This window comes from Pholcus phalangioides, unplaced genomic scaffold (assembly GCF_987345545.1).
Source record: "Pholcus phalangioides strain wild (caught in Gottingen) unplaced genomic scaffold, Ppha-v1.0 ptg000022l_1, whole genome shotgun sequence".
In the NCBI taxonomy this organism is placed as follows: domain Eukaryota; kingdom Metazoa; phylum Arthropoda; class Arachnida; order Araneae; family Pholcidae; genus Pholcus; species Pholcus phalangioides.
Window position 1 is genome coordinate 28,297,409 of NW_028301615.1, and position 25,484 is coordinate 28,322,892.

Consider the following 25,484-nt stretch of genomic DNA (forward strand, 5'->3'; position numbering starts at 1 on the left):
ACTTTAGTTATAGTCACCAATTAAATTGCATTAATTATGCTTCACTGAACACACTATAATTCCTTAGTTTTTATCAGTTTTTGTGAAATAGAGTCCTAATTAATCAAATTGAAAGAGTAACTAGGGTAAACATCTTTATTATATGGTTAATAATAACATTAATTCTCAAACACCAAATGTTTCTTTGAGTTAAGGTATAAAACAACTAAATTGCAAAAGCTGGTATTTATCAAAATATAAGAAATATTTATAAATTAATTAATATACAAATTGTGTTAGTTACATTAATAAACATTTTATTTTAATTAATTATTAGAAGTTTGAATGATTTTTCAGAAATGTTGTTTTTAATGTAAATGTTATTAAAACCGGAAAAAAAAACCCCTAATTTTTTATCAACCCTGCTCCAAGCACAAGATGAGACATCATCATGTTAGTTCATCTAGTTCACATCATCATGTCATGTCATGATGAATGATTCCTTTTTCTTTTTTTTTAGAAGCCAAACATGAAAGCTCAGACACTGATGAGTGATTCTTGATACCCTGTTTTACCTGAAAGAAAAGTATGGAGTCATCGAACATGACACAGCCAAGTCTTATCTCATGCTTGGAAGACAATACTCATTTTAACATATTCTGCTAATAACAATCAATTTCTATGATGAATTTCTCACGAAAACATTTACACCAAAAATGATTTTAAAAAAAACAAGACAATTGTATATGAGTCAGGATAATTTTTTTTAATCAAACTAAACCCACATTAACTTTACTTCCCATTTATTTACAAATGAATAACTAATTTTCCCCCAATTATTTACAGGTGAATAAAAATAAAATAAACAAAAATAAAATTCCATTTTTTTTTTTTTTTCGAATAACAATTCTGTACATCATAACATATATTCAATTCTCCTTCAAAATTCATGATCACGCACCACAACAAAAATCACAAAATCAATGGCTTCTGAATGAGGAACAAATTTGCGCAGTAATTAACGAGACAAATTCTTATTAGCTCTTTCCTATCGGTAAAACAATATAAATTGAAATGAATTAAAATTAAATAAAGACACGTTTAATAAATTTAAAAAAGTGTTTCAAGATCTCAAAATTTCACTGAAAGAGAAACATTCCCTTGATCCAGCTTCAAGAAAGCTGAATCATAAAACTCTATAATCACTATTACTAAAAAAAATCATCAGAAATTAATGAAAAACGTTTTCAATAATGACAGACAGAACAAATAAATAAATATAATGTATTTAAATTATGAACTCAGTCAGAAAAATGAGTTCTTTCACACACACTGCCTCGTGAATTACAGATTTGTACGAAGAATGTAATTTTGTTTGAAAGAATAATCATTTGCACTCAAGTTTTCCCCACTATCTTCAAGAGCCAAACCTTCCTCATGAACCAGGACCCATGATGAGTGCCCATGCAGCGAATATCAGAAATACAAATCCTCCGATCAAGGTCACTAGAACACAATGTAATGAAAATATCAGTTTAGAGATAGAAAAAAAAAATTTGATAAAATACATCATAAATTTTAAAGTTAGCAAGAAAAAGTGCATTGTTTGAGAAATACGTGAAACAAATTTTTCAAAGGTAAGATAGGAACCAGACGATTCAACTACCATTCACCACTAGAATGATGGAAGCATTCATTTTGACACGAAAGCTACTTTGACATGCAATTACAGTGATACCTCAGCTAACAAAGATAATTTTTTCTGGAATCCCGTTCGTTATTAGCCAAAGTCTTTGTAAGCCGAAACAAGATTTTCCATATGGAAAATTGTTTAATTACCTCCAGAAACTGCCCAAAATTTGAAGATAAGTTTTTCAAAACATTAAACAAAAAAGACAAAAACTGACAGAAGGCTAAAATGAACAGCTCTAAAATTAGATAAATGAGAATTTATAAAACGATGAGATACTGTGGATCTTTTTTATTTTACAGTATGTACGCAACCAACACAGCTTTAGTCTACCATAATTTGACAGTCTATTTGTCACAACCCAGCCAAGTTTCTAGGTGTACCCCCATCTATTTGGGATTTGGTCAGCTGATTTCTGTGTCTGATACATGCAGATGGAAAAGGTGATGTCCAGAATGTACAGTTTGATGGAGAGAGTCTGAAAGAGAAATGTAAGTAAATTTGATCATTTTTGTCACACCACTGTCATTTTCTGCACACGAGGGCTAATGAGATCGGGATCTACAATTTATTGCTGATTCCGAATGGCAGGCTTGTTTTTTATACTCATCGAGAGGTTGGTGTGCTAACCCCTTGATGGGGGACTTTCTACAGTAGCAATTTTTCGCTGCGGTCAAATCGCCGTTTTCTGTTGTACCCCTGTGTCGGGAAAGTTTTCTGACAAGGACAAACCGGGTATCGAACTCGCGACACCTCTAAACATCCTTTGGTACTTTAGGTGAGCATCTTATCAACCGGGCTACCGCACCCAAAATGTAAGTAAATCTGTAAAAAGATTCAAAGGTGAACCCGAGTTAATTGGACTCAAGCAACAGTAATTCTGATGTTGGTTTGAGCTAAAATTCAGCTGATGATGCAGATATTTTACGTTAGCATGTGCATCCATATCAACAAAAAATTTTGTTCGCCGAATCAGCATCTGTTTGCCGAGATAGAAAAAACGTGAAAAAAATCTTTATTGGTCAAAAAATTTGCAGGCCAAGGGATTCGTTAGCCAAGGTATCACTGTATACCTGATCGGTTTACCTCAGGTTATTCAAATTTTATGACTGTTCTCATCTTCTTGAGGCATTTGAATTGCTAGCTAGAGTATTAATGTTCTAGGTTTAGTTGTAAAACAAAATTCTACCAAGAATGACAGTAGCAGTCATTCTGAACACTATACAGAATTAATATGCATTACAATGTTATTGTTCTCATTCTTAAATTGGTCTTATATCAACATGAATGCAATGTGTACAATGAACCAATCGACAAAAACTTAACTATAACTGATCATTCATGCATACCTGATTTCACAGATATCCTTTGTGCAATAATTCTCCCGCCTATGACTGCTAATGCTGTACACATGGCATGGCCTAAAACTGCACCGATTGTAACTCCAATCGCATCCTTGGATAATAAAATAAAAACAAAATAATATTGTCATTAGTACCAATATAGTTTTTTCTCCCAATTATTTTGAGCTTATTTCAACTAGTGAGGAATGCTACAAATTCCATTTTTCACCATCTTGTTTACTAATGAAATTTGCTTACAACTTAATATTTTGCCTGTTGTTGAACAATGGTTGGCATTTTTACTGACACATAAAAGCTTGAAATAAAAGCTTGATTGAGGTACACTGAGGTTAAGGTATTCTGAAAAACAACTTTTTTGTTCACATTAGATGAGGAAATGTGAATTTTCCCCAACTATAAAACTTGAGAGGTGAATGAAATCACAAAACTTCTATCACTTCTCTAATCATACATTTGGGCCAAATTTGGTTTTGAATGTTGGGCCATTGAAAGGTAAATGTAGTATCGATTCTTCTTCCAAATTTTGCTTCACGAGGACTCTTAACTAGTCATCTTGCTACGACGGCACATAGTGTCGTACTGATTTTTGATTTGATTATATTAATTTTTTAAAACTACTATATAAGTAATTATTTAAATAATTATTATTAATTTTATTTATTTTTATTTTATTTTATTTATTATTATTTATTTTTTGATGATTTAAAAACACCCGCTATCTTCTTTACCTGCTAATAAATGGAATATAGTTAGCGGCAAAGTTTGTTAAAAATTTATGGTGGAAAAATAAATTTAAATTTAACCATGTTAAGAGACAGGCAAATCTGACAAGGCATTTTGCCTGTTTCAGCACTTAATTTGATATTAATCCTTGACAATCGCACCATACTCCATCTATTTTCGTAGCTCATTTTCAACTTGAACAAGCACTGATACTCTGAACAACTTTTTCTTCAATTGCATTTTTCTTTCTTTTTTTATTTGTGTTTCTCGCTTCTTTTTCAGTCAATTTCATAGGGACAACAGATTCCTAATTTCTCTGTTTTGCCACGGGTTGTGTTATCAAAGCAAAGTCTTCAGATGGATCATTACTGCAGTTTGATGTTACAACCAAGAAATCTGGAATCTTTTCCCTTTTAACTTATGATCAAACTTTCCTTCTCATTGACTAATGCCAGGAGAAAGACCTTTTTTATGTTTTGCAACACTGATCAAAAACTGAGCATATTGAAAATCCATATGTTTTTTTAAAATAATAGATGTCTCTAAACTGAAACACTTGATAAAGTGAAAATAATTTTCAATTTCATACTTCTTGCAACAAAAGAACAAGGACATTTAATAAAGTCACTCACCCATTTTTTCCGGAATAAATCTAATTTGTGAACTAACTTACAATTGTAACTGATTTAAAAGGAAGTTCAAGTGATGGCTATATTCTTCTTAACCTTTTCAACACAGAATTTGATAAGTGGCAACTGGTTTGTATGACCTAAAGTAGGGCTGTTAATAGAGGGGCACAAGGGGGAACTGCCCCAGGCAGCAATTTTAGGTGGGAACAAAGAACACTGTTACAATATTATTGAGTTTTAAAGTTTCTGGGACAGCAAAATAATGTTAGCCCCGGGTGGCAAAAATCCTAGTTATGGCCCTGCCTAAACCAATGTTTTCCAAATGTCAGTAATGAAGAAAAAGCTGGGGAAAATTTTTGTTTGGCTATAAACTATTGATAAAAAATATTTGAAATTACAAAAAATATTAAATATGAAAGTATACTGATCCTAAAAATACACTCTTTTGCAAAAACAAATGAAGCACCGCTAAAACATAATCTGATAATCTCGAAATTTTCATGCGAATTCCTTTATACCAAGCATGCAAATGATAAAATTTTCAAGGCCAATGAATGTTAACTTTGATCACAGCACATGTTTCTACTGCACAACTAGCATTGTATAAAACTGGTGTTATACAAAAAATATTGCAGCACGATTTTTGAAGAACCCCTCTGGACAATAATCTACTGTTGCCAAATGGGGAATGTCAAGATATGCTCAAAGCTTCTAGATTTATCTAGAAGGTCTCCAGACAGTGGTGCCACAAAACCAGAACTATAGAATTTCAGAATTTTCGTCACATCTATAAAAACAAGAGAGTTGTTGGACTTGACGCTCAATAAGAAAACTCTGATCTGGTTAGCATATGTCTCTGCTTGTAAATATATGTAAAAATTGCTGTTCTGAAATGTCCCTTTGTCGAAGCAGAACAACAGTGTAAAAATAATTTATGGTCAATCCTATCTGTCATGTTGAAAATTTTAAACACTTTGATCATATCCCCCTACACCTGCATTCCTCCGATGAATGCATAAAAATATTCAAGAAATCAAGTCTTTCTTTATATCTCAAGCCCTGTGTGCCATAAATAGAATGTGTCTCTTTTCTGCAGCCCCTTCAACCAAGTCTATGTCCCTCTGTAGATATGGTCTTCAAAACCTTACAGCAAACGCTAGTCCACGATGAATTAAGCCTTGCAAAAGAGGAAGATTGACTTTAGGAGAATGCAAAGAGACCCTTTTAAGAATAAAAGAACATCCTATTCATCTGTTTAACCACTGCTGAACAACGTTCAGAAAACCTAAGCCACTTGCCAATGTGAATTCCCAAATTGGTGACACTAGTTGCATTCGGGATAGTAATACCATTCAACTCTTAAGTGAAGTGTGGGTTGTTTGAACCAAAATGAGTGATTATGCACTTATCAACACTAAAGGTCATGCTTCATTCATTAGACTATGCTACAATCATATTCAAGCTGATATGAAGCATCTTCCAATCACTTGGATTCCAGACTACCCCCTATTAGCTTCGAATCATTTGCAAATTTGCTAACAATCCCATCAATACCCTGATTGAGTTTATCGATAAAAGTGGGAAAAATATAAGACCAAGGCCACTTCATTGAGGGACTCCACTTTTGACACCAGTCCAATCAGAAAATTCCCTGTTCACTATAACTGTTGTGGCCCATCTCTCAACCATGATTCTATCCACTTCAATAAGTTGCCCCCAATCTAATAACTGCTTCAAAATACTCTAAGATAAGTGAACACAGGAGGGTCATATGTCAAAGACTAAGTTAGTAATTAGCTTTTCCAATACATTTTTTTGCAGCGTCAGTCTGGAAACTCTTCACACAGACTGCATATAGCTATTGATAAAATTCACTGAAATTAACAATGTTAAAGTAAGAAAATTTTTGGCAATTGATGTAAATGATAAATGTATAATAACTAGCAATCATATTACAAAGAAATGGGTTTAAAAAATGACACTCACTTCTCTGGCTGCCAATATAATTGTCGTTAGCTGGGAACGATCACCCCATTCTGCGAGAAAAGTCATGGTGAAAGATTCTAAAAATATTCTAGACACAAAAACCATGAGCTTCCTTTTTATTGCTCTGGCATGACTTATTTTAATCGTACCATTCTCAACATCATCGGGACTTTCAGTCTGAAATTTCATCAATATTATATTAAATTTATGCCAATTCATACACAAAAAAGAATTTCAGGCATATTAGCAAAACCAATTTATACAGTGTAATTCTTTCACTAGGTTCTCATTTAAAAAGTGGCATTCTTTGAAACAAGATCCCCCCCCCCTCCTTTAAGGTGTAATATGTATGTTTGGTTTTTTTCTTCTCATTTTAACAGTTTGTTATCTTCTTTTTTTCCTTCTCGTTTCTTAAACACATAGTCCAAACTAGGGATATATGAATGGATAAGTGAGGAAATACTAGTTACCCTAATTTATATGCACAACAAATTCCAAAAGGGTTTTTATTTCTATGCCAAAAAGGAACTGCCTCCACCTACGGTCAAACCTCTCCTTCCCTGAAAACTCTGCATCGTGAAGAAGAAACTTTCCTGCATTTAATGTACTAAATCAATGCATTTTTCTAAAAACTCTATCTCGAAGGATGAGTCACAATGAGAGTAAAACGAAAACACTGGAAATTCCTTTTCTTTCATGTAAATCTGGCTTTTTTTTAAATGGAGGTGAAGAAAAAAGTTATAATAAAGAATATTCCTAATAGAATTAGGCTGGGACTACTCTATAAAGTTTGATAAAAGATCTTTTACAGAACTTGAAGAAAACAACCAATAAGCCTGTTGGTTACATTCACTCAAATGTAACTGATAAGCTTATTTGTTGCATTTTCAAGTTTTATAAAAAGCTTTCATCAAACTTTTATAGAGTAATCCCAGACTTACAAACCATTGTGATGATGGATCTTGTCAATTATAGGGGGATAATATGATTGAAAGGGGGCAGCTCACTTAAAAAAATTTAGTTTCATAGGCAAAAAGTTGGGGTGGACTCTATTGCCCACTCCTTCCCTTTCTGTTCGGAAAGTCTGTGTTTGCTTATGCTCATAACACAGGTGTGTAAAAATAAGAAGACACAGAGAAGGCTCAAGGAGCAAAAAATATGCATTAATCTATTATTTTGAATAATATAGGTTGATTATTTTATTGATAGATTGGATTATTTTAAATAAAGTATGTAAATACAAATTGAAATGAACAAAAAAATTTTTGAATGCATTTTAGTGTGTTTGTATATAGTATAATTGAACATTGTCTAATTTGACAGAAAAAAAAATTAATTAGTGTGCAGTTAAATTTAATATTTTACCATTTGTCAATCAAAATTCTTCTAATTTTCGACGTTTTTCCTTTATACAGAAAACTATATCTCAAATTTTTTCTCGGTCCTGTCAGTTGCAAAATAGAGAGGTTTTGCTGTATTTTGTATACAATAACATCATTGTAATAAACTAGCTCATTTATCTGGAACTGAACCAATTGTTACAAAAAACATTATTTTCAGTCAAATATGTAAAACGTTTAGCTGTGTTAGAAGACCTATTCAGAAGCTAAATGTATTAGAAAGAATAGGTCTTTTCCACTATTTATGGCCTATAATCTGCAAATTATATGAAGAGATTTTATTCAGAACAAATCTGAATTTTTTGGTGTCATATTTTTAAATACTACTGCATATTAGCTGATAGGTTAAGCCAAAAATATTCATAAAAATAATTATTTTATAAACAAAATGCTGTGTAGATACAAGTGAAAAAAAAAATTGATGTTGAAAATATAGAAAAAGTTTAATTAAAACATCAGCATAGGTAAGCATCTGATACAAAAGATCATATCTAGAAGCTTGAGCATGCAAATTCTTGAAAGCAGAATATAATTAAAACTGTGACCTGATTGTTCTGCTGCCACAGAACAATCTCTGGAAGAACTTGAAGAAAATAAGGGTAAAAGAACTCTTCCATGCAAAAAACTATTATTTTTAACCTAAAAATTTCTGTCAGCTGATGGCAAATTGAAGAACAATACAAAACATTTTGCTTATGAATGTGAATTACACAATGGGATTTTTTCTTAAAGTATCAAAATTTGCTTGCACAGATTATACACTAAATTACAGTATTCTGAATATATCCTTATCTCTATGAAAAGAAGCTATTGAAGAAAAGAATTCAATAAACTCTCAATTAACCTTGAATATGAATGACAAAGAAATGGAATTCACCAGTTGCAATTTGCAATAGTATGGCAGTAGTTATTGGACATTTATAATATTTTTCTTTTGTAAGGTGTGTGTGTCTTTGACAAAAAAAAAGAAACTCTCATGTATCTAACTGTCAACAGCAGTACAAATTCAATGAATGTTTCCGATTAATATATGCAAAACAAAATAAGAAACAAAAATTACACTGTATCCTTAAAAACACTTCTTTAAAAATAACAGAGGCAAGAAAAATAAATGAATTACTTCATTCTCTCTTTTGCTGACAGTCTTCTGAACTTCCTCATATTCCTCTTGACCTTCATCTGGTGACATTTGATAACCTGCCAATTTATATTGCAATAAAATTTTAATTGAAAGCCATTAGAAAACCTCTGAATATGTGAGTCACTATATAGTTGCTGTGAGGGGTACCCAGACATTCATATAACTCTTGCAAGTAGTCCAAGTTATGAAAGAAAATATTTGATAAATGCACATGAACTTGCAAATAAATATTCAGCTAACCAGTATGAGAAAAAACTTATTTTGACCTATTGGCCACTTTGAATAAGTTAAAGTAGACAAAATTGTTTAACTGTGCACTGATTTTATCTTTCAAGAAATATTTATGTCACTTTATAATGAAAACTTTGCACTAAAACTTCTCAACTTTACAGCAAAAGGATGAGATATCCCATTGAATAACACAAAAAGGGTTAATTTTTTTTTCTGTATAAATTTTTTTTTTCTGTATAGAGAGATCAGATCATTGTAGAATAGATCTTTGCAGATTTTTTTCCAAATAGCTGTAATAGGTGATATATTATTTTCTCAGCACTGATTTAAAACTGTCAAAAAGTCATTTTTGAAAAAAAAATTGATGTACAAGGTAGGTTTTCATTATAAAGTGGCGTTATCTTATTCCACGTGGAATTTGTACCATAACTCATTTCACCATGAAAATTCTTTTTATATGAATATTGGCACATTGTAATAGCTGAGAAATGAATATTGATCTTTACTTCTAGAACATCGTAGGTATATGGTATAACTTTGATAATTTAGGACCAGGTATATCCCAGCTATCACCATGTCTCACATTTCTTATTGGATTAATAAAAACAATTTTTACATTTCATGCTGTATTGTAGTTAGGTTTCGTTCTGCACAAAAAAAATGTTGGCTCTAAGCGTGCCCAATCTTCAGGAATGCTCTGATATGTCAGATGGGAAGAGGGGCATGTGTCGTAGTAAAGTTAAGTTTTGTTTGTTCATTTTTGTCGTACCACCGTCATTTTTGGCCAAATAGGATATCAGCAACCACAGATAACTTTTTCTCTCCTCACAATACATATATTACATTATATTTTTGGAGTCCTCCACAGTCCAGTCTGTCAACTCTCTTCGACAATGCACACAGCAAATTATGATGACATGTATGTTTTTTATGAATGATGCTCTTTCGAGACCACTTCAAAAGCACTGTGCAAAACGTGTAAAAATTCCACAGTTCGATATAAATAAGTCAAAGTGAACCAGGTGGTTTTACTACTCACTCCACTTCTGAAATATAGATGGCAGCACTGAAAAATCAAACACAACCCTACATATGCACTCAGACTGTTAGGTACACACACACACAGCTACACTTTCGGCACAGTCGGAAAATTACCCATAGATGGTGATAGACCTGAGTTGGGCTCAGTTTGAAAGAAAGATGGTTTTACTAGCGCCTGAGTGGCGCTGTGGTAAGATGCTCGTCTTCCACTAATGAAATTTACCATCAAGGTCCATGGGTTCAAATCCGGGCACAGAACGTTAGAAACAAGTTCTTTACCTACCGAGCCTGTGCTACCACCGATGGATGGAACCTTCATTTCCCACCCAACTCCTCTGGTTAGAAATAGCCGTATGGTGATATATGAACGGAGTTGGTGTGCAGTAAAGTAAATATGGTTTTACTATGTTGTCCATCCCTTTTTAAAAGGATTTGTTTAAATTTTAGCCCTCAATGCCAGTGTAGTCGTTTTTGAAAAATGAAGCACTTTGATTTCTAGCTCTTTCCTGAGCATTGTAAATATTGTTTATGCCTCTGCATACCCTAAAAATACATAAGACAACTGAATGTTATTGAGTATCATCAGAGTCACAAAACCTAGAATAGGTTCATGTACCCAACTGCTTTGTTATGTAAACTGTTGTTTCACCTATACACAAAATTTGCACCATAATTTTGAATGATGAATGTTAGTTACTGTCCAAGACCATGAAGTAGTAAATACAATTTTTTTTTTCAACCAGGTAGAAGTTTTGATGACTACTTTACTTGTTGAACCATCAAACTAAGCAAATCAAAAATTAATAAACTACCAAATGGTTCACATACACCCCCCCCCCCTGCCAAATAACTTTAAAAACAATACAACTTCTGCTTTGGCAGAATCATTAATTGCAATCTACTACATTTGTATTATTTGGCATTATATTGATGATTTCCTCCTCATTTAAAATCAATTATATGAATTTCATTGATAGGTTTTGGTAAAAAAGTAGCTAAAGTAGGACATTTTACCAAAAGGTAGGAAACGTAGATGAGTGGGAGCCCTGCATTTAGTTAGAAAATGTCTTTCCATCAGAGATGCATAAACGAAGAAAAAATTAGGAGGGGCTGAAAGTTGCTGGTCGTCCCGTATATACGGGACTCAAACATGTATGCAGGAGAGGGAGGGTGCAATGCATTGTTTGTTCAGAAATTATTGGGGGGCTCAGTCCCTAGGATCGCTTATTACAAAATTATGTAGTGATCAACTCAACAATTCGCCCTAAAACCACAGATGTCAACATTGTTTTGAAGAAAATGGTTTTCCCATACTGTAAAAAATCAACCTTTAAAAACAAAAGATTACATTAGACTTGCAAGTCCATACGTTTATAAGGGACAAATGGTTACCAAAGTCTGGAATGGTTTATAAAGCATTTTCCATCAGTGGACAGGCATTTTGTCTTTTATAAAAGTGAAAATTATTGGGGAACTCGAAAGCATAATCTTGGGGGAAAATTATTTGAGAGGGATAAAGGGCATTAGATAGTGCCCCCAATAAATCTTTCCACTTCTACAAAGTGATGGCTTTTATAGCCCAAATTGCCTTGTTTGGACTATTTGTCCCTATGCTTGGACGTCAATGGAGAATGTGTGTTGCTATCTTATCCCGAACAGTGACCAACAATGGAAAGGAGCACTGAGCTGGAGCTGAAAGTAGCCATAAAGGTATCATAGTGTCCTTTGCGTCCAAAAGAAGTATACAAAATCTTGTTCTATGAGAAAGAATGTATTTGAAGTGATTTGATGCTAAGGCAATTCTATAAATATGTAAAATATTTTTGTGTGTGATCTAGGAGCAAAAAACATGTTTTATCGATTGCCTATCAACTATTATCAACTTAGGAGATATGTGCATCTGTTTTACGCAATCACCTATACTGATGAATGTTGCTAAAAAATATGAAATCTGAGAACTAAGCAAAACATTACAAATACATGTCACAAGTGCAACAGAAATAGGTTACGGCAATATAACTTGAAAAGAAAAACTATATGAATAAACATTTTTTTTCAAATTTCTCAAATAGGGCAGTTCTTAAAGCGTATGCACCATTTCTTTTTTAAAGTGCTCATGATTCTTCTTCATGATTCTCTCGGTTGGTGCATTTTCAGCAAATATTTTTTGTTCATAGCTCGGATCACTTACAAGTTGAGACATTTGCAGGTCAAGGCACAACATTATTCTAATAAAATAAAGACACAGTACTCAATGGGGGCGGGGGGGGGGGAATAAACTTAGAATCACATGATTGGGAAAATAAACATGATACATCATTTGTTACCTTCTTTCAACATTTTCAGTCCAAAAATAACAAATAGTGCTGCAGATATATAATGAGTTAATGCCCGTGGTATCACTGTTGTAGCAAATCCTACAGCAGCTGTAACAGAAACATGAAAAGAGTTTTAGAGCGCAGCCAAAAATTAAAATATATATTCAAAAAAAAAAAAAAACTGTAAATAGACTCCTCACACTATATTTGAACTGATGCAAACATTTCAAATTTTTACGTTTTTTTAACATTCACAGAAGAGTGAAAATCATCATAATCAAACATGAGATTTGACTGAAAACAATTTTAAATGCTACATCATTTTTACTTCTAGAACCGTGGTAAAAATCCCCATACATGTAATAGTGGGTTTTTTTTTTCACTTTTTCTGAAAATTCTTCCAAATTGTTCTGCAGTAGTGCTAATTGTTCTGCGGCGTACGTCGCAGATTTTGGCACATTCTGCTTTGGGGCTTCTAGAGTTTTTCACACTAAGAAATTCTTGGAAAAAAAAATTCTCACAAAAATTTTTGGAACTAAGCATATTCTTCAAGAAAACTGGATCAAAATAATTTTTCCCTAATTGCAACTTTACAGGACTTTCTGACACTCTTCCATGATTTTTAAACTTCAAGATGTGAATAAGAGCAGGTCTCCTATGGTTTAAAATGTCCCTTTACAGAGAGCAGGTAGAAACAAAAAACAAAATTCAGACATCTCCCAATTCATAAATGAGATGGCACACATTTCTGGCATGCATCATCAATTAATCAGAAAGTCTTCAAAACAATGTTTCAAAATACATGTGTGGTTTAGTAAGAGATCCTTATCTATAAATTTAGTAATCACATATAAAAAATTTTATGTAATGATAAAAAAAATTTTAGTTCCTCATAATGACCTGCCCCCCTGGAATTTTTCATGCCCTGTTGACTTTTATTTCTTTAATAAAAATTTACACAAACTGCAGATATTTCAATGAGTATGTATAGCTATACGCTTATGAACCACTATAACAAATAAGTGCAGTTGAGATGCTCATCAGAACCCTCATCGACAAATTGAATAATATTGGGAAATCGCTATATTGAAAATTTGAAATAAAAAATTAGCTCTTAAAAAACTCTATTTGGAAAAATAAAAAATATATATATTATTAATTTTTTTATAATGTAAATATGCAATGAAAATGTATAACATTAGAGAGTGATACTGAGACTGTAATAATTAATTGCATGCGAGTGAAATTTAATGTTCAAGAATTGCACCTTATTCAGGCAGCCATATACAATGAATGCAAAAAAATAAAGTGATGATTTTAAGAGTGAAAAAATAAATTCGAGTTTGTGTGCATATTATCACAGTGAGGTCTGTCGTCAAGTAAAAACCTGACAGATGGCTGCACAGATGCTGGCAGAAGGAAAAAGTCTTTCTGTGAGGATGCAATATTCTGTTGACACCACTAATCTACGAAAGTTGATAGTAGTTCATCTTCGACCATTAAGTTCGCTATGTGCCATAGATGCTGTCGCATTTCTCGTTCTCGCTCCATCCCCTTATTTGAAGAAAAGTGATTCAATATGAATGCCCAGTGAATGACATGTCTATATGATGTGGTCAGAATCTTTCTCCTCTATATGGATTTCAAAAACCCTGACCTCAAGAAATGGAAGGGTTAGTCATGCAACCACTACATACAGATATTTACCATACATTCCATGTTATTGTTCCCCCATCCCAATGCTGGAAGCATGAATGTGCGAATTTCCAAAATGTGGGAAATAATAAATAAATGATGATTTTTTTGCTCGGCTAAAATACATGAAATCAATAGGCTTTCTGGATATTATGCTAAGGTAAATAGGAAAAACGTGTTGTTTCTCTCCACCAGGAATTGAACCTAGGAACTCTTGCATACAGGGTATCTATGGTATAATGGTAAGTGTGTTGCCAGGTATGCTTGAATGTTTAATCTACCCATGTTACTCTATGAGTGTCATTTCCCTAAAATATTTTGTAACATGCGTTTCAATAGGGGTTAAAACATTCACGTTTCTGACAAAACTTAAATATCAAAATACTGGATCCAACCAGCTGATAAACTCAAACAATTTAAAATTTGCACATTCATGCTTCTGACATGAGGGGGGACAATGCATTTCTCACCATTATAAGCAGATTACACCAAATTCTCCAATGCCAAAGATCAGTTTCAAATACACTTATGGATGAGTTTTACCAATTTCTTTGCATAACACAGGGAGGGGAAGAGAGCAGAGTTATAGGATGATGTATTAGATTGAATGATCTTTACACGTCGTTGTATTGGATAAAAAAAATGACATAGGATGAATTGAAAAACATTTGGAACTTATCATACTGCTCATTTTAATGAAACGATCACAGCAATGCATTATAACAACCCCCAACTATATTACACAATGATAAAGCTGAAATGAGATTTAAACACTATCTGATATGACAAGACTTGCATTAATGTAGCCAGACCTAAGTATAACATCTGTCACTTTTAGTGTCACTTCACTAATAATGACAGTTTTCAAAAGTCCCAGCCTGCATAATTAGCAAATGGGTAAACTTATTATCAAGTCACCTCATCCATGAAGTCATTTTTATTTGGTGCTCAGGAATGGCGTTATACCGAGGTCTGACCATGTACCATGTTTGCTATTACGTAACAAACTTGCAAAATTTCATACAAAAAAAACTAACCAGAGAGTATAGTCATCACAGTCAATGCTGATATAGCACCCATGAAAACTGTCAGCCTGGAGTGTCGCATTGCCAAGATGGCAGCAATGAAGAATGTCTTGTCTCCAAGCTCAGAGACGATGATGACAGAAACAGCTGCCACGAATCCATGGAGGAAACCAAAGGTCTTGACATTTGTGAATTTATGAAAGAAAGCGGCAGGCTTTTTAAAATCACCAGCAGCCTAGAATATAAGAATCAACTTTAATGTAGCCTATAAAATCAAATTTTCTAGCCCATAAAAAGTATAATACAAAATATTTTGAAAACCTATATTTACTAAATGCAAACAATACATCAGGGCTTGACAAATCACAAAAAGATCTAGGCGGCCGAACAATTATTCTTAGGCACCAAGCATTTTTTCCATGAAAAACTGGTAAAAAATCTATTTTTTGAAAAGTTGAAAGAAATATATGAAACTAGGCTATTATTACTATTTACAGGAAATAGTGATTGACAGATAGCTGATTTAAGTTCTAAAAATTTTCTACTATCCTCAGATTCAAATTTTGTAACCAGACATAGAAAATGTTAGGCACCAATACTAATTTCTTGGTTGCCATGACCATCTGGGATTTGCCTAGCCCGGCAATGTATCTTAAACCAAACCAAACGTACAAAAAACAGAATTACAGTTGCCCCTTGGTATTCAATGAAATAACGTTTCAGAGGTGACAGCAAATATGAAAAATTTGCGAAAACAAAAACCATAAACGTTTGTTTTTTACGCATCTCTTTTATATTTACTTTGTGCTGCAGGTGTCCAATGACTCCGTGATGTTTTCTGAAAAAATATTACAAGGTCTGTGTAAGCTGCTTCTTCTCAATTTAAGCATAGAGTATGATAACAAGGTTTCCTCTACCAATATTTTTTACACATGAAAAACATATCATAGATAGGTCTGTGTCATGGGAACAATCTATTGCCTATTTTTTTACTTAAGAAGCCTTTATGCTATTTTGTTTGCAATGAGCTTGTCTTTCACATCTTATTCTTGATTACCTTTATAGAGTATTACTTCAGCTTCAGGAGTTCTCAGCTTGATTAATCCTTTCTCTGCCGATTTCTGAATTGCTATTAATTGATTTTTCAATTTCTTCTATGGCCACATCATTGAAACTTTGTCCATCCACCTGCTTTGCTAACGTGACAATGTCTTCAATGCACTTTCTCACTGGCTCTGTAAAAATGAATGTGCCCTCGGGCTGAAAGTTTTCAAACTTGAGATAAATGTTTCTATTTTTATAGCTTCCACAGCTCAAGCAATGACACTGATGGCATCGGTTAATTTATCCATGAAATTTATCCATGACGTCAATACGTTTCTTGAATTTGCATTTTCTTTGATTTCCTGTACAATCACCATTGGGTAATGTTTATAGTGAGCTGTAAATGTTCACATAACATCTGATCAAGCAGCTGAATGGTAGATCTTCAGTTAGGAGGTATATAGAGGACTCAGACGCCATGGTATTCAAGGGCATTACACAGTATTTAAAGAACTTTGAATATCATCTTTACCATCTCAAGGTACCTTCTGACTTCAAGACTGAATCAACGTTCAAACCAATGTCCAAGAAAAGTATTTTCTAAATCTAAACTTTTACTATTTTGTTTCGATACAAAAATTAGCTATGTAGCGATATTTTTCAGAAAACTAAAAAAAAAAACAAATATGGAGGACCAACTGTGTTACACTGGTCAATAAATTTCTTTTACTTCTTTGTAACAAACGTATCAATTCACCTAAAGTCTTGGATATCACTCATATTCCTCATTGCAAACTGCTATCACAGTCCATACATTCCACGATCATGTTCATGGATTAGATTTGTGCTTTTCAAAATGGGGATATGGGGAGGATATGCATATTGACAATGTCAAATCAATGCTCAAATTGAAACTCAGTTTGACATTCTGATGAAATATGCCATCATCATACCATCCATTCTCATACCGTTTCTCATTTTTTATTAGCAAGGGGTGTTAAGAGTTATGGAATTATTTAATGTCACACTTTTTAGGAGGGAGTAACATTTATGAATTTTCTTCCAGGGTCCTTGTAGGTACAGGCGATTGAAACAATGCCTTTGTGCACAGAGCTTCAAAAAGATCTCGGGTGAGCTAATTACATGTAGAAAAAAATTAACATCCTGTATTTGGATGTTCATTGGTTCAAGGAACCCCATAGATTAGGTTTTAATGGCACAGGGCAAACCTGAAATCAGTATAATTCTTGATTTCAGGGCACTATGTCCTTGACATTGGTCTATGATCGAAGAGAGATTTGTCAACTTTTAATAAACCTGGCCATTTCCAGAACAGAAATGCACCAGAATAAACTAAGAGCTAAAAGAAATTTGTTGCACCAAAATAAATGGTCACTCCAGCAGAAGAAATAAATGTTCTTATAATACAATTACTATTTAACCATAAATGCACCTCGTACACATTTCTTTACCGAATCTCGAATGAATCATCACATGCTGGAATCTGTGTGTGTGTGTGTGTGTGGCTAGTGATTTATTTATGTTGTCAGAGTTGTACTTATTTCTGTGTTCTGGTAGTGCTGCCATATGTCTTCCATATTTTGAGTGAAGATGGTAAATGCTTAAATTTTCATGTTACGTAAGTATCATGTTGAAGGTATGCCTGCTTTTCGCGGACAGACTTTTTCAAATGGGACACCAGCTTGCATCCACGCCTGGAAGTTAGAGAAAACCTGTACAAAAATACTTCAGCAGACCACCACAATGCTGCCAACAGAATTTGAACCTGAATCGTTACAATGAAAGTCCATCATGATGGCCAAAGGACCACACAGCAGCATATAATATGACTGATAGATCTAATTGGCTACTGGATTTGTTTTTCATTCAACTACACCAACCAAATGATTTGTGCTCAGCGAGCACTGTTCAGTTCATGACATGTGTTCATGTAAAACGTGAGGACATGCAAAGACACAGCCTACCTGATTTCTTTTCATGTATTTATGATATGATTTCAGATCATTTTTGAAGACATTTAAGGACTTGAAAATGAATTTATTTTTTTGAAGTGTCAACTTATTATAGAGGGAGCTAAAGGGTTTTTTTTTAGCCCAAAATATCAGGGGAACAGATATTTTCTGGATATTATGCCGAGGTGAACTTGAAAAGAAAAGTCACCTGGTTTCCGCCAGGACTGAAACCCAAGCCCTCTAGCAAACCGGACAAGCATGCTACCATCTACACCATTGAAAACATGACAAGCGTGGTGTAGATAGTAGCACACTTGACTGGTTTGCAAGAGGGCCCAAGTTCGTATCCCGGCGTCGACATTTTTTTTCAAGTTCACCTCAGGATAATATTCCGAAAAAAATATCTGTTCCCTCAAGATAATAGTTTCATAAAAATCCTCGCATACGCTCAAACATTCCATTAAAAGATTAAACTTAATACAATAATTTTTCATGGCATCCAGCCTTGTGCTTTTAACAAGGCTGGACATTCAATGAAGCGCCCATGCACAAATATACTCACTTCAATAATAAACTCCATGAAACTCATATTACTTATAATGGACACTGGCATTTGTCCGAATACGTAAAAAAACACGAACAACATAAACATGGGAGTAAGGAAAGCGACTGGGAAAAACATGTTTGATCGATCTCAATAATTTAGGAAAGTTGAAAAGCATGCAAAAACTCCACTGACGTCTAATAAACCAGTTCAAACTCTAAAATAATCTTGGTGCAGTCACTGTAAAATCCAGAGATAATTAGGTTAACGCTAGTGGAAATACAAAGGAAAATCAGTAAATAAGTCTTGTGCTATTAACTGATTTTAGACATGCACAATAGCTTGATGATAAGACATGTGCTTTATCATTCAAGCTATTGTGCATTCGTGTAACTTATAATGTATTTATTTAGTTTCAAAGGCAATCACTGTGCTCTTCACTCACAATTTTCAGTTACTGAGAAGCATATGTGCATGCTCAGATTAAACCCAGGCTTGACAAATTGAAAAAAAATCTAAGCTCCAGCCAAATATCCACCGCTCCCAAGTGGCATGGTGGTAAGATGCTCGTCTATCACCATGAAGGTTGCTGTCACAGTTCCAGGGTCAAACCAGAGAGATGATATAGATATTTCCCCCCTAATGATTTTGAGGCAACCGCCTTGCCATCATTTCCAACCCATCGCACTAGTGGCAGTAAATTACAATATAACGATATCGCCAAAGTTGGTGTTTGGTGAAGTAGCCAAATATCTTAGTGACATAGTGGAAAAATGCTCGTCTCCCACTATGAAAGTTATCATGAAGGTATATGGGTTCAAATCTGGCAAGAACATCAGAAACAAGTTCTTTACCTACCGAGCCTGGGGCGAAAATCAATAGAGTATGCCTTTATTCCCCACCCAACCTCACTGGTTGGAAATTGCTGTAAGGCAATATATGACCGGAATTGGTGTGCGGTAAAGTAGCCAAGGAATAAAATAAAAAATCTAAATATCTTAGGAACCAAGCATGGTTTTTGTTAAGAAACCACGGTTCTAAATAATGGGGGTTTTTGGACATTTCTGGAATTTTTCTTTTCATGTAATGTAATGAAATCTAGTGATAAACCTCAGTTGTACTCAGTTTGCAAAAAAAAAAAAGTAAAATAAAAAAATTTTATCTCATCCTCAGACTCTGATTGAGCAATCACTTACAGAAAATTTTAGGCACCAATACTGATTGTCTAGTCACTAAGACGACCTGGCGACTGCAATTTGTGAAGCCTTGGCAAAATCTTCTTACAAAACTGCAAAGGACATCCACCAGAAAATGCTTTATCTTGCAGTGAGAATTGTTTGTCACATGAAGCTGTAGCCAATCTAGCAGGGACAGATCTAGAGTCAGTGCCGTCTTAATGCATGGGCTCATCCGGGCCTCAGAAAAATGAGAAGTAGTTGAATTTTTCAGGAATTTGTCTGGTAAGGCCTCAGAAAAATCACTTGGCCCCCGGGGGGGCAATGATGTCCTTCAGATTCAGACGGCAGTGCCTAGAGCTCCCTGTTCGGAGGGGCGATTTTCTAAATTGCTGTAAATAGGGTGGCCATACATTCTGCATTTTGTCCCATATTTTCTGGGACACAGTCCCATTTTTTTATTCTTTTTTTACAATCTCAACTTTTTTTTTAATGGCCCCCGGCATTTCCCGTTTCTTAGTCTAAGTTTTCTTGAATTTGTTATTTAATCAAAAACGCTGACACAGGTAATTATATTTATTGAATGCAATATTATCATATAGGTGATTTGAAAATTTTACGAATTATTGCATTTCCTTTGGAGGAGGAGCTCATCCCAATCAGCCCCCTCCCAGAGACGCATCATGGGCCTCCAGGCCAAGTGACTTTTCTGAGGCCCTACCATGTGAATTGATGAAAAATTCAACTACTTCTCATTTTTCTGAGACCCCCTCTTCTCTTGAGGCCCGGGTAGGCCCCATGCGTTAAGATGGCACTATCCCCTCCCCTCCCCCCTATAGATCAGTGCATACAATCTGGAGTGTAAATTCTCCATAAAAGATTGCTTAAACGTTCTCAATGAAAACCGACCTCAATGCCCTGTTTGGATTGCTACAGAGAACCTAGAGTTCCAATGACAAGATTTTGAAGCATAGATATGGGACAAATGCTGTAACATCGATGGAGACCATGTTGAAAAAAAAATTGGTTTCCAAAACTGTGTTTTATCTTGAAACTTATAAAATTGTTATTTGTAACTTATTTACTGATATTACTTCATATTACAAAAAATAAAAATGATTACATCAATAATATTATATATGAACAGTAGAATAGTCAGGAGCCGAGTGGTGTGGTGGTAAGATACTTGCCTACCACTGTGAAGATTGTAGTCAGGTTTCAGGTTTGAACCGAGGGAAGAATGTAGATAACAAGACATTCACCCTAAAAAGCTTGACGCAACCAGCAATAGATGGTGCCTTTATTTCGAAACCCAACTCATTAACAGGAGAAAATTGGAGTATAGTGATATGGCCAGAGTTGGTGAGCAGTGAAGAAGTAGAGTAGTCACAGTCGCAACTAGTGGGAAGCAGGCAGGCCTGGTGCCCCAGACACTGTACCAAAGAGGGTGCCAAATGCACCATTTAACTGCTCCTTCTGCACTACAAGAAGCGCCAAAAGGCATGCTTGTACCAGCTGACAAAGCATCTAGTTGCGGCCTTGAGAGTAGTTATAAAAATATACCTATTTATTCGCTACTTATATAAAATGGTGCTTTGCATGACCTTTGTATTTCATAGGCCTAATCTGTGAGTCATGAGGGAAATGTGAATATTCCTCAAAAAGTAACTGATCTGTGAGTGGATACTCATGAGCATGAGACATATGAGAAAAGGTGGTCATAATAATCTCATTGATTATGCAAATAAATATGAGGGTACCTGGAACAAGCTGAAGCCTGCTCTGTTGACTATCAAACTACTGCAAAATACTTTCCTTGTCTGTTAGTTTGTTCAGGTGCAAAGATGAAATCTATGTGCAGGTATTTTGCAGGGGCAGCTCAAACTTGGGTGCAAAGGCTCATTTACCACCCCTAAGGACAACCCTGATGGGAGGCTTGCATGGCTTCATTCAAGAGGACCCAGTTATTAATAACATAGATTTTTCTTTTTAGTACAAAGCTGCACCCCATCAGTGAACATATGTCTAGCTTTTAAGTCTTGAATTATTTTACTGTTTTTAATTATGATGCCAGATAACATGATCCACAAAACTGCACTTATTTATGAGCCATCATCACTTGCACTTATCCTGCGAACAGGAAGTATAACAAGGCTAATGTTATCAAGAAGTGTATTTTGAAGGCAATGCTGGTGCTCCAGGGATCATACAAGTGTGTAGCTGAATTCTTCCTTGCTTTATTTGACCATTCTAGAAAAATTACTGGGCGGGGACATCAAAATACACACTTGTTTCAGTTGTAGTACATTCCTGTTTATGGTATTGTGGTTGTCTGTTCCCTTGTTTTCTCCACATCTTTGTTGTCAAGGTAGACCTATGGCTTAAAAGTGTGATGTAATTTTAATATTGGAAATTCTTGTGTCCAACTACAGCCTAAGCTGCTACCCCTTACAACCTCTCCCCCCCCCCACCCTTATACTCTCGCTTAAGCCACATCTGAATATCTAATTTTGCCATGTGATGCTTTCATGTTGGGGTAAACTTTTATCTCTAATGTAGAATGCTTTGCAATGTTCTTCAATGAGCCCTCAGCTGACTCAAGGTTCTGGAGTAACCTTAGTTTTGGGCATATTCTGCTTTTGGTGTGGGGGGTTAACAATGTCGACAGAAAAGCACAATATTTGTTATTAGACCAGGACATGACAAATCTCAGACACCATCACTATAATTATGATCACTAAATACTTTCTCATAATCCATCCATCCCAAGTGTTATAACAAACAGGCTATGCAGGGTGTCCCTTGAAAAGGCAACAAACTCGAGGGGGTGAAATTAGACATCAAGAGGAACAAAAATTGCTATAGAACACGGTGTCATAACCTTGTCACAAAAATAAACAGCAGACATCGCCAGCACACCCGGTATCTTTGAGCACGTCCGACAATCATTACTCTGTCGCTGTCAGCTGTGCAATAACCTTCACGGCCACAACTTTGCATAACTCCTGTAATAATTTCTCTTAGTCAACTTTCTGACATTGAGCATATTTTACATTTCTGTACATATTATTAGACATTACTTTATACACCACTTGCTGTGTTGTAATCATGCAGTCAAATATTTTTTCCACTTATTATTGGCCTTCTTGTCCCACTTGATGTCACAACATTCATAAGTATTTTTTTGGGACTTTCATAGACTAAATATGGTTTGCAATATCATGTTCTATTGCAATTTTTGTTCCTCTTGAAGCCTAATATCACCCTTCTGAGTTTGTCGTAGCTTCTAAACAACCTGTTAACCTATATTATCTTGTCATCACTAACCATTTTCAATCCACTGCCGGATTGTATGTCTCTATTTCCCCCCCCCCTTGGCTTGGGCGCCCCAACTTAGCCAAACAAAATAGAGTGATCACTAACGCGATCGATCAACGCCATTTCTTAGTTTGTTATTTAAAAAGAGTCTGGGTACATAGAGAAACTTATGCCCTGATCGGTTTATTATTTCAAAGAATCCGGGGGTTTTTCATACTGAGAATATTTATTCATACTATTATTTATAGCATTATTGTCGGTTTCTGCTTTTATGTTTTCTATGTTGGCAAATTTTTTTTTTGGCAATCATAGTGTATGTTTGGCCTTTCATCCAGGCCATTGGACATGTTTAGTGTCAAAAAAGAAATTGCCAACCATCTGGATTATACAACATATTCTACTGTATGTGTGTATATGTTACGACCAAAGTCTAACCAATTCAAAAACCGACCAATTTTGGGTTTTGGTCATTACATATATATGCATTGACATCATCATCGCGTCTCCCAAAGCAGAATACCCTGACACCTGTGACCTACATCACAGACCAATCAGTACTTATGCAGAAAAATGTGAAAGAATTATAAGAAAACTGTAGAAAACACTATTATGGAAAGTTTTACTGCAGAACGTTCCCACCCAGAGGGCACGTTGCAGAACAATATAAAGCATAGTTTCCCAACCTTTTTTTGTCCCATCGTCTTCTCTTCAGAAATTTATTTTTTGAAGATTCTTTTATCGCCAAACCCGCTTTGGCAACAGGGTTACTGCCCCATTACCAAAAGACGATTAAAAACATGTGGAAATAAAAATTATATATATATAAAACATACTAATAATAATTATTTAATAAATGATCATCTATAGGGGGCACTTCGTACGGCGCTTCTCGGCGATAGCCCCCCCCCCCTAATAGGGGATATATATATATACCTATCTATAGTTGAAAATATCAACTTCGGGCCACCAACTATGGTAAGGCACTATTTGCTAGGGTCACTGCCCAAACACAGGCCCATCTTCTTCACACAGAACTTGATGATACTGCTTCTCGGCCCTTCGAATTGTAGCAGATACATCAATCTATGCGATCAGCCATAACACTGAAAATAACCAGGAATTATGTTGACGGCATACTGCTGTTTTAACGCATACAAAAATTCGGAGACAAAGCGGTATACCATATATTGAAAATTGGCCCAATCACCGATATATAGCATCCTGCTTTGGGGATCACGCTCTGCAGATCTTCAGCAGCTCATCCGTACCTTGCACATACTCTGTTCAAAGCAAGGCTTGACAAATCCCTGGCATCGGGTCACTATTGCAACTAAAGTACTGGTATCGGAGCCTAAAATATCCGATGCTCGAGCAAAAGAAATACATTCGGCTTTTAAAATATTTGGTTAGCACCTAGATTTCGATCTGGATTTGTCAAGCCCTGGTTTAAAATGGGCATATTTCACAATGAAAAAAAAACAGCTCTCACGTCGGTTAATACGAAATTCGGTTAGTACGAAATCGTCTTAACAAGGGTTAGATTGCATTTCGCGTTATATCATGTTACCCAACACCAAACACCCCAAGAGCAATAAAACTCACACTGTCGTAATGATCAGGAAAATCGACGTTTTTTAAACTCTCTTCGGAACTCTTCTGTACAACATCGACGGGGATATTAGCAGCGTTCGCCACCACAACAAAAGCACACGACAGAGTGACAAAATAAAACAACAACAACAATGGGTCGGTTGGGTAGAGCCGGCTACGACAACTGTTGTTAAAGGTCCTGCTTCCACTATTCGTACGCTTGGTCAACATAATTAAATAAAGCGCTGATGCATCACAGAAAATGGTCTCGAAAGCTATAAAAGCGTCGGCATGATTCTACGATAAGGGAAACATTGAGCAAAAACACAGCGAAAGGACACGTGAAACATAAACACAAGCGGACATAGGGGCAGGAACTTTCACTTCCTCGCGCTCTACCGGCTTCGTCAGCACGCCTTCGTCTGCTACGGAGTTCCGAACGCATCTCTGCAACCCCATGCAATCGTCTGAATCATGACGTCATAACAGAGGAGTCCTTAAACTTGGATGACCATATTTTTCATTAAATATACGGGATGTGATTTCATAAGGTCACGATAGATTGGGGTGACCATACGTCTCGTATTTCCCGGGACAGTCCCGGTGTTTTCTGTATTT

At 35.1% G+C, this 25,484-nt stretch overlaps 1 protein-coding gene across 2 annotated transcripts; it reads right to left on the minus strand.

Annotated features, from left to right (window-relative positions):
* Window positions 1-1,249: 1,249 nt before the first annotated feature.
* Window positions 1,250-25,266, minus strand: LOC149070132 (putative divalent cation/proton antiporter TMEM165). Of its 2 annotated transcripts, XM_089249392.1 has the most exons (8): window positions 24,879-25,263; window positions 18,802-19,023; window positions 15,235-15,457; window positions 12,512-12,610; window positions 8,892-8,968; window positions 6,372-6,548; window positions 3,019-3,124; window positions 1,250-1,485 (listed from the first exon to the last, which is right to left on the minus strand). In XM_089249392.1, exons 2-8 carry the CDS (start codon window positions 18,919-18,921, stop codon window positions 1,415-1,417), a joined length of 873 nt encoding a protein of 290 aa, XP_089105518.1. In that variant the 5' UTR covers window positions 18,922-19,023; window positions 24,879-25,263; the 3' UTR covers window positions 1,250-1,414. The 2 variants fall into 2 exon arrangements, with proteins under 2 accessions (XP_089105518.1, XP_089105517.1); XM_089249391.1 differs by lacking the exon at window positions 18,802-19,023 and having other exon boundaries at window positions 24,879-25,266.
* Between the last annotated feature and the right edge of the window lie 218 nt (window positions 25,267-25,484).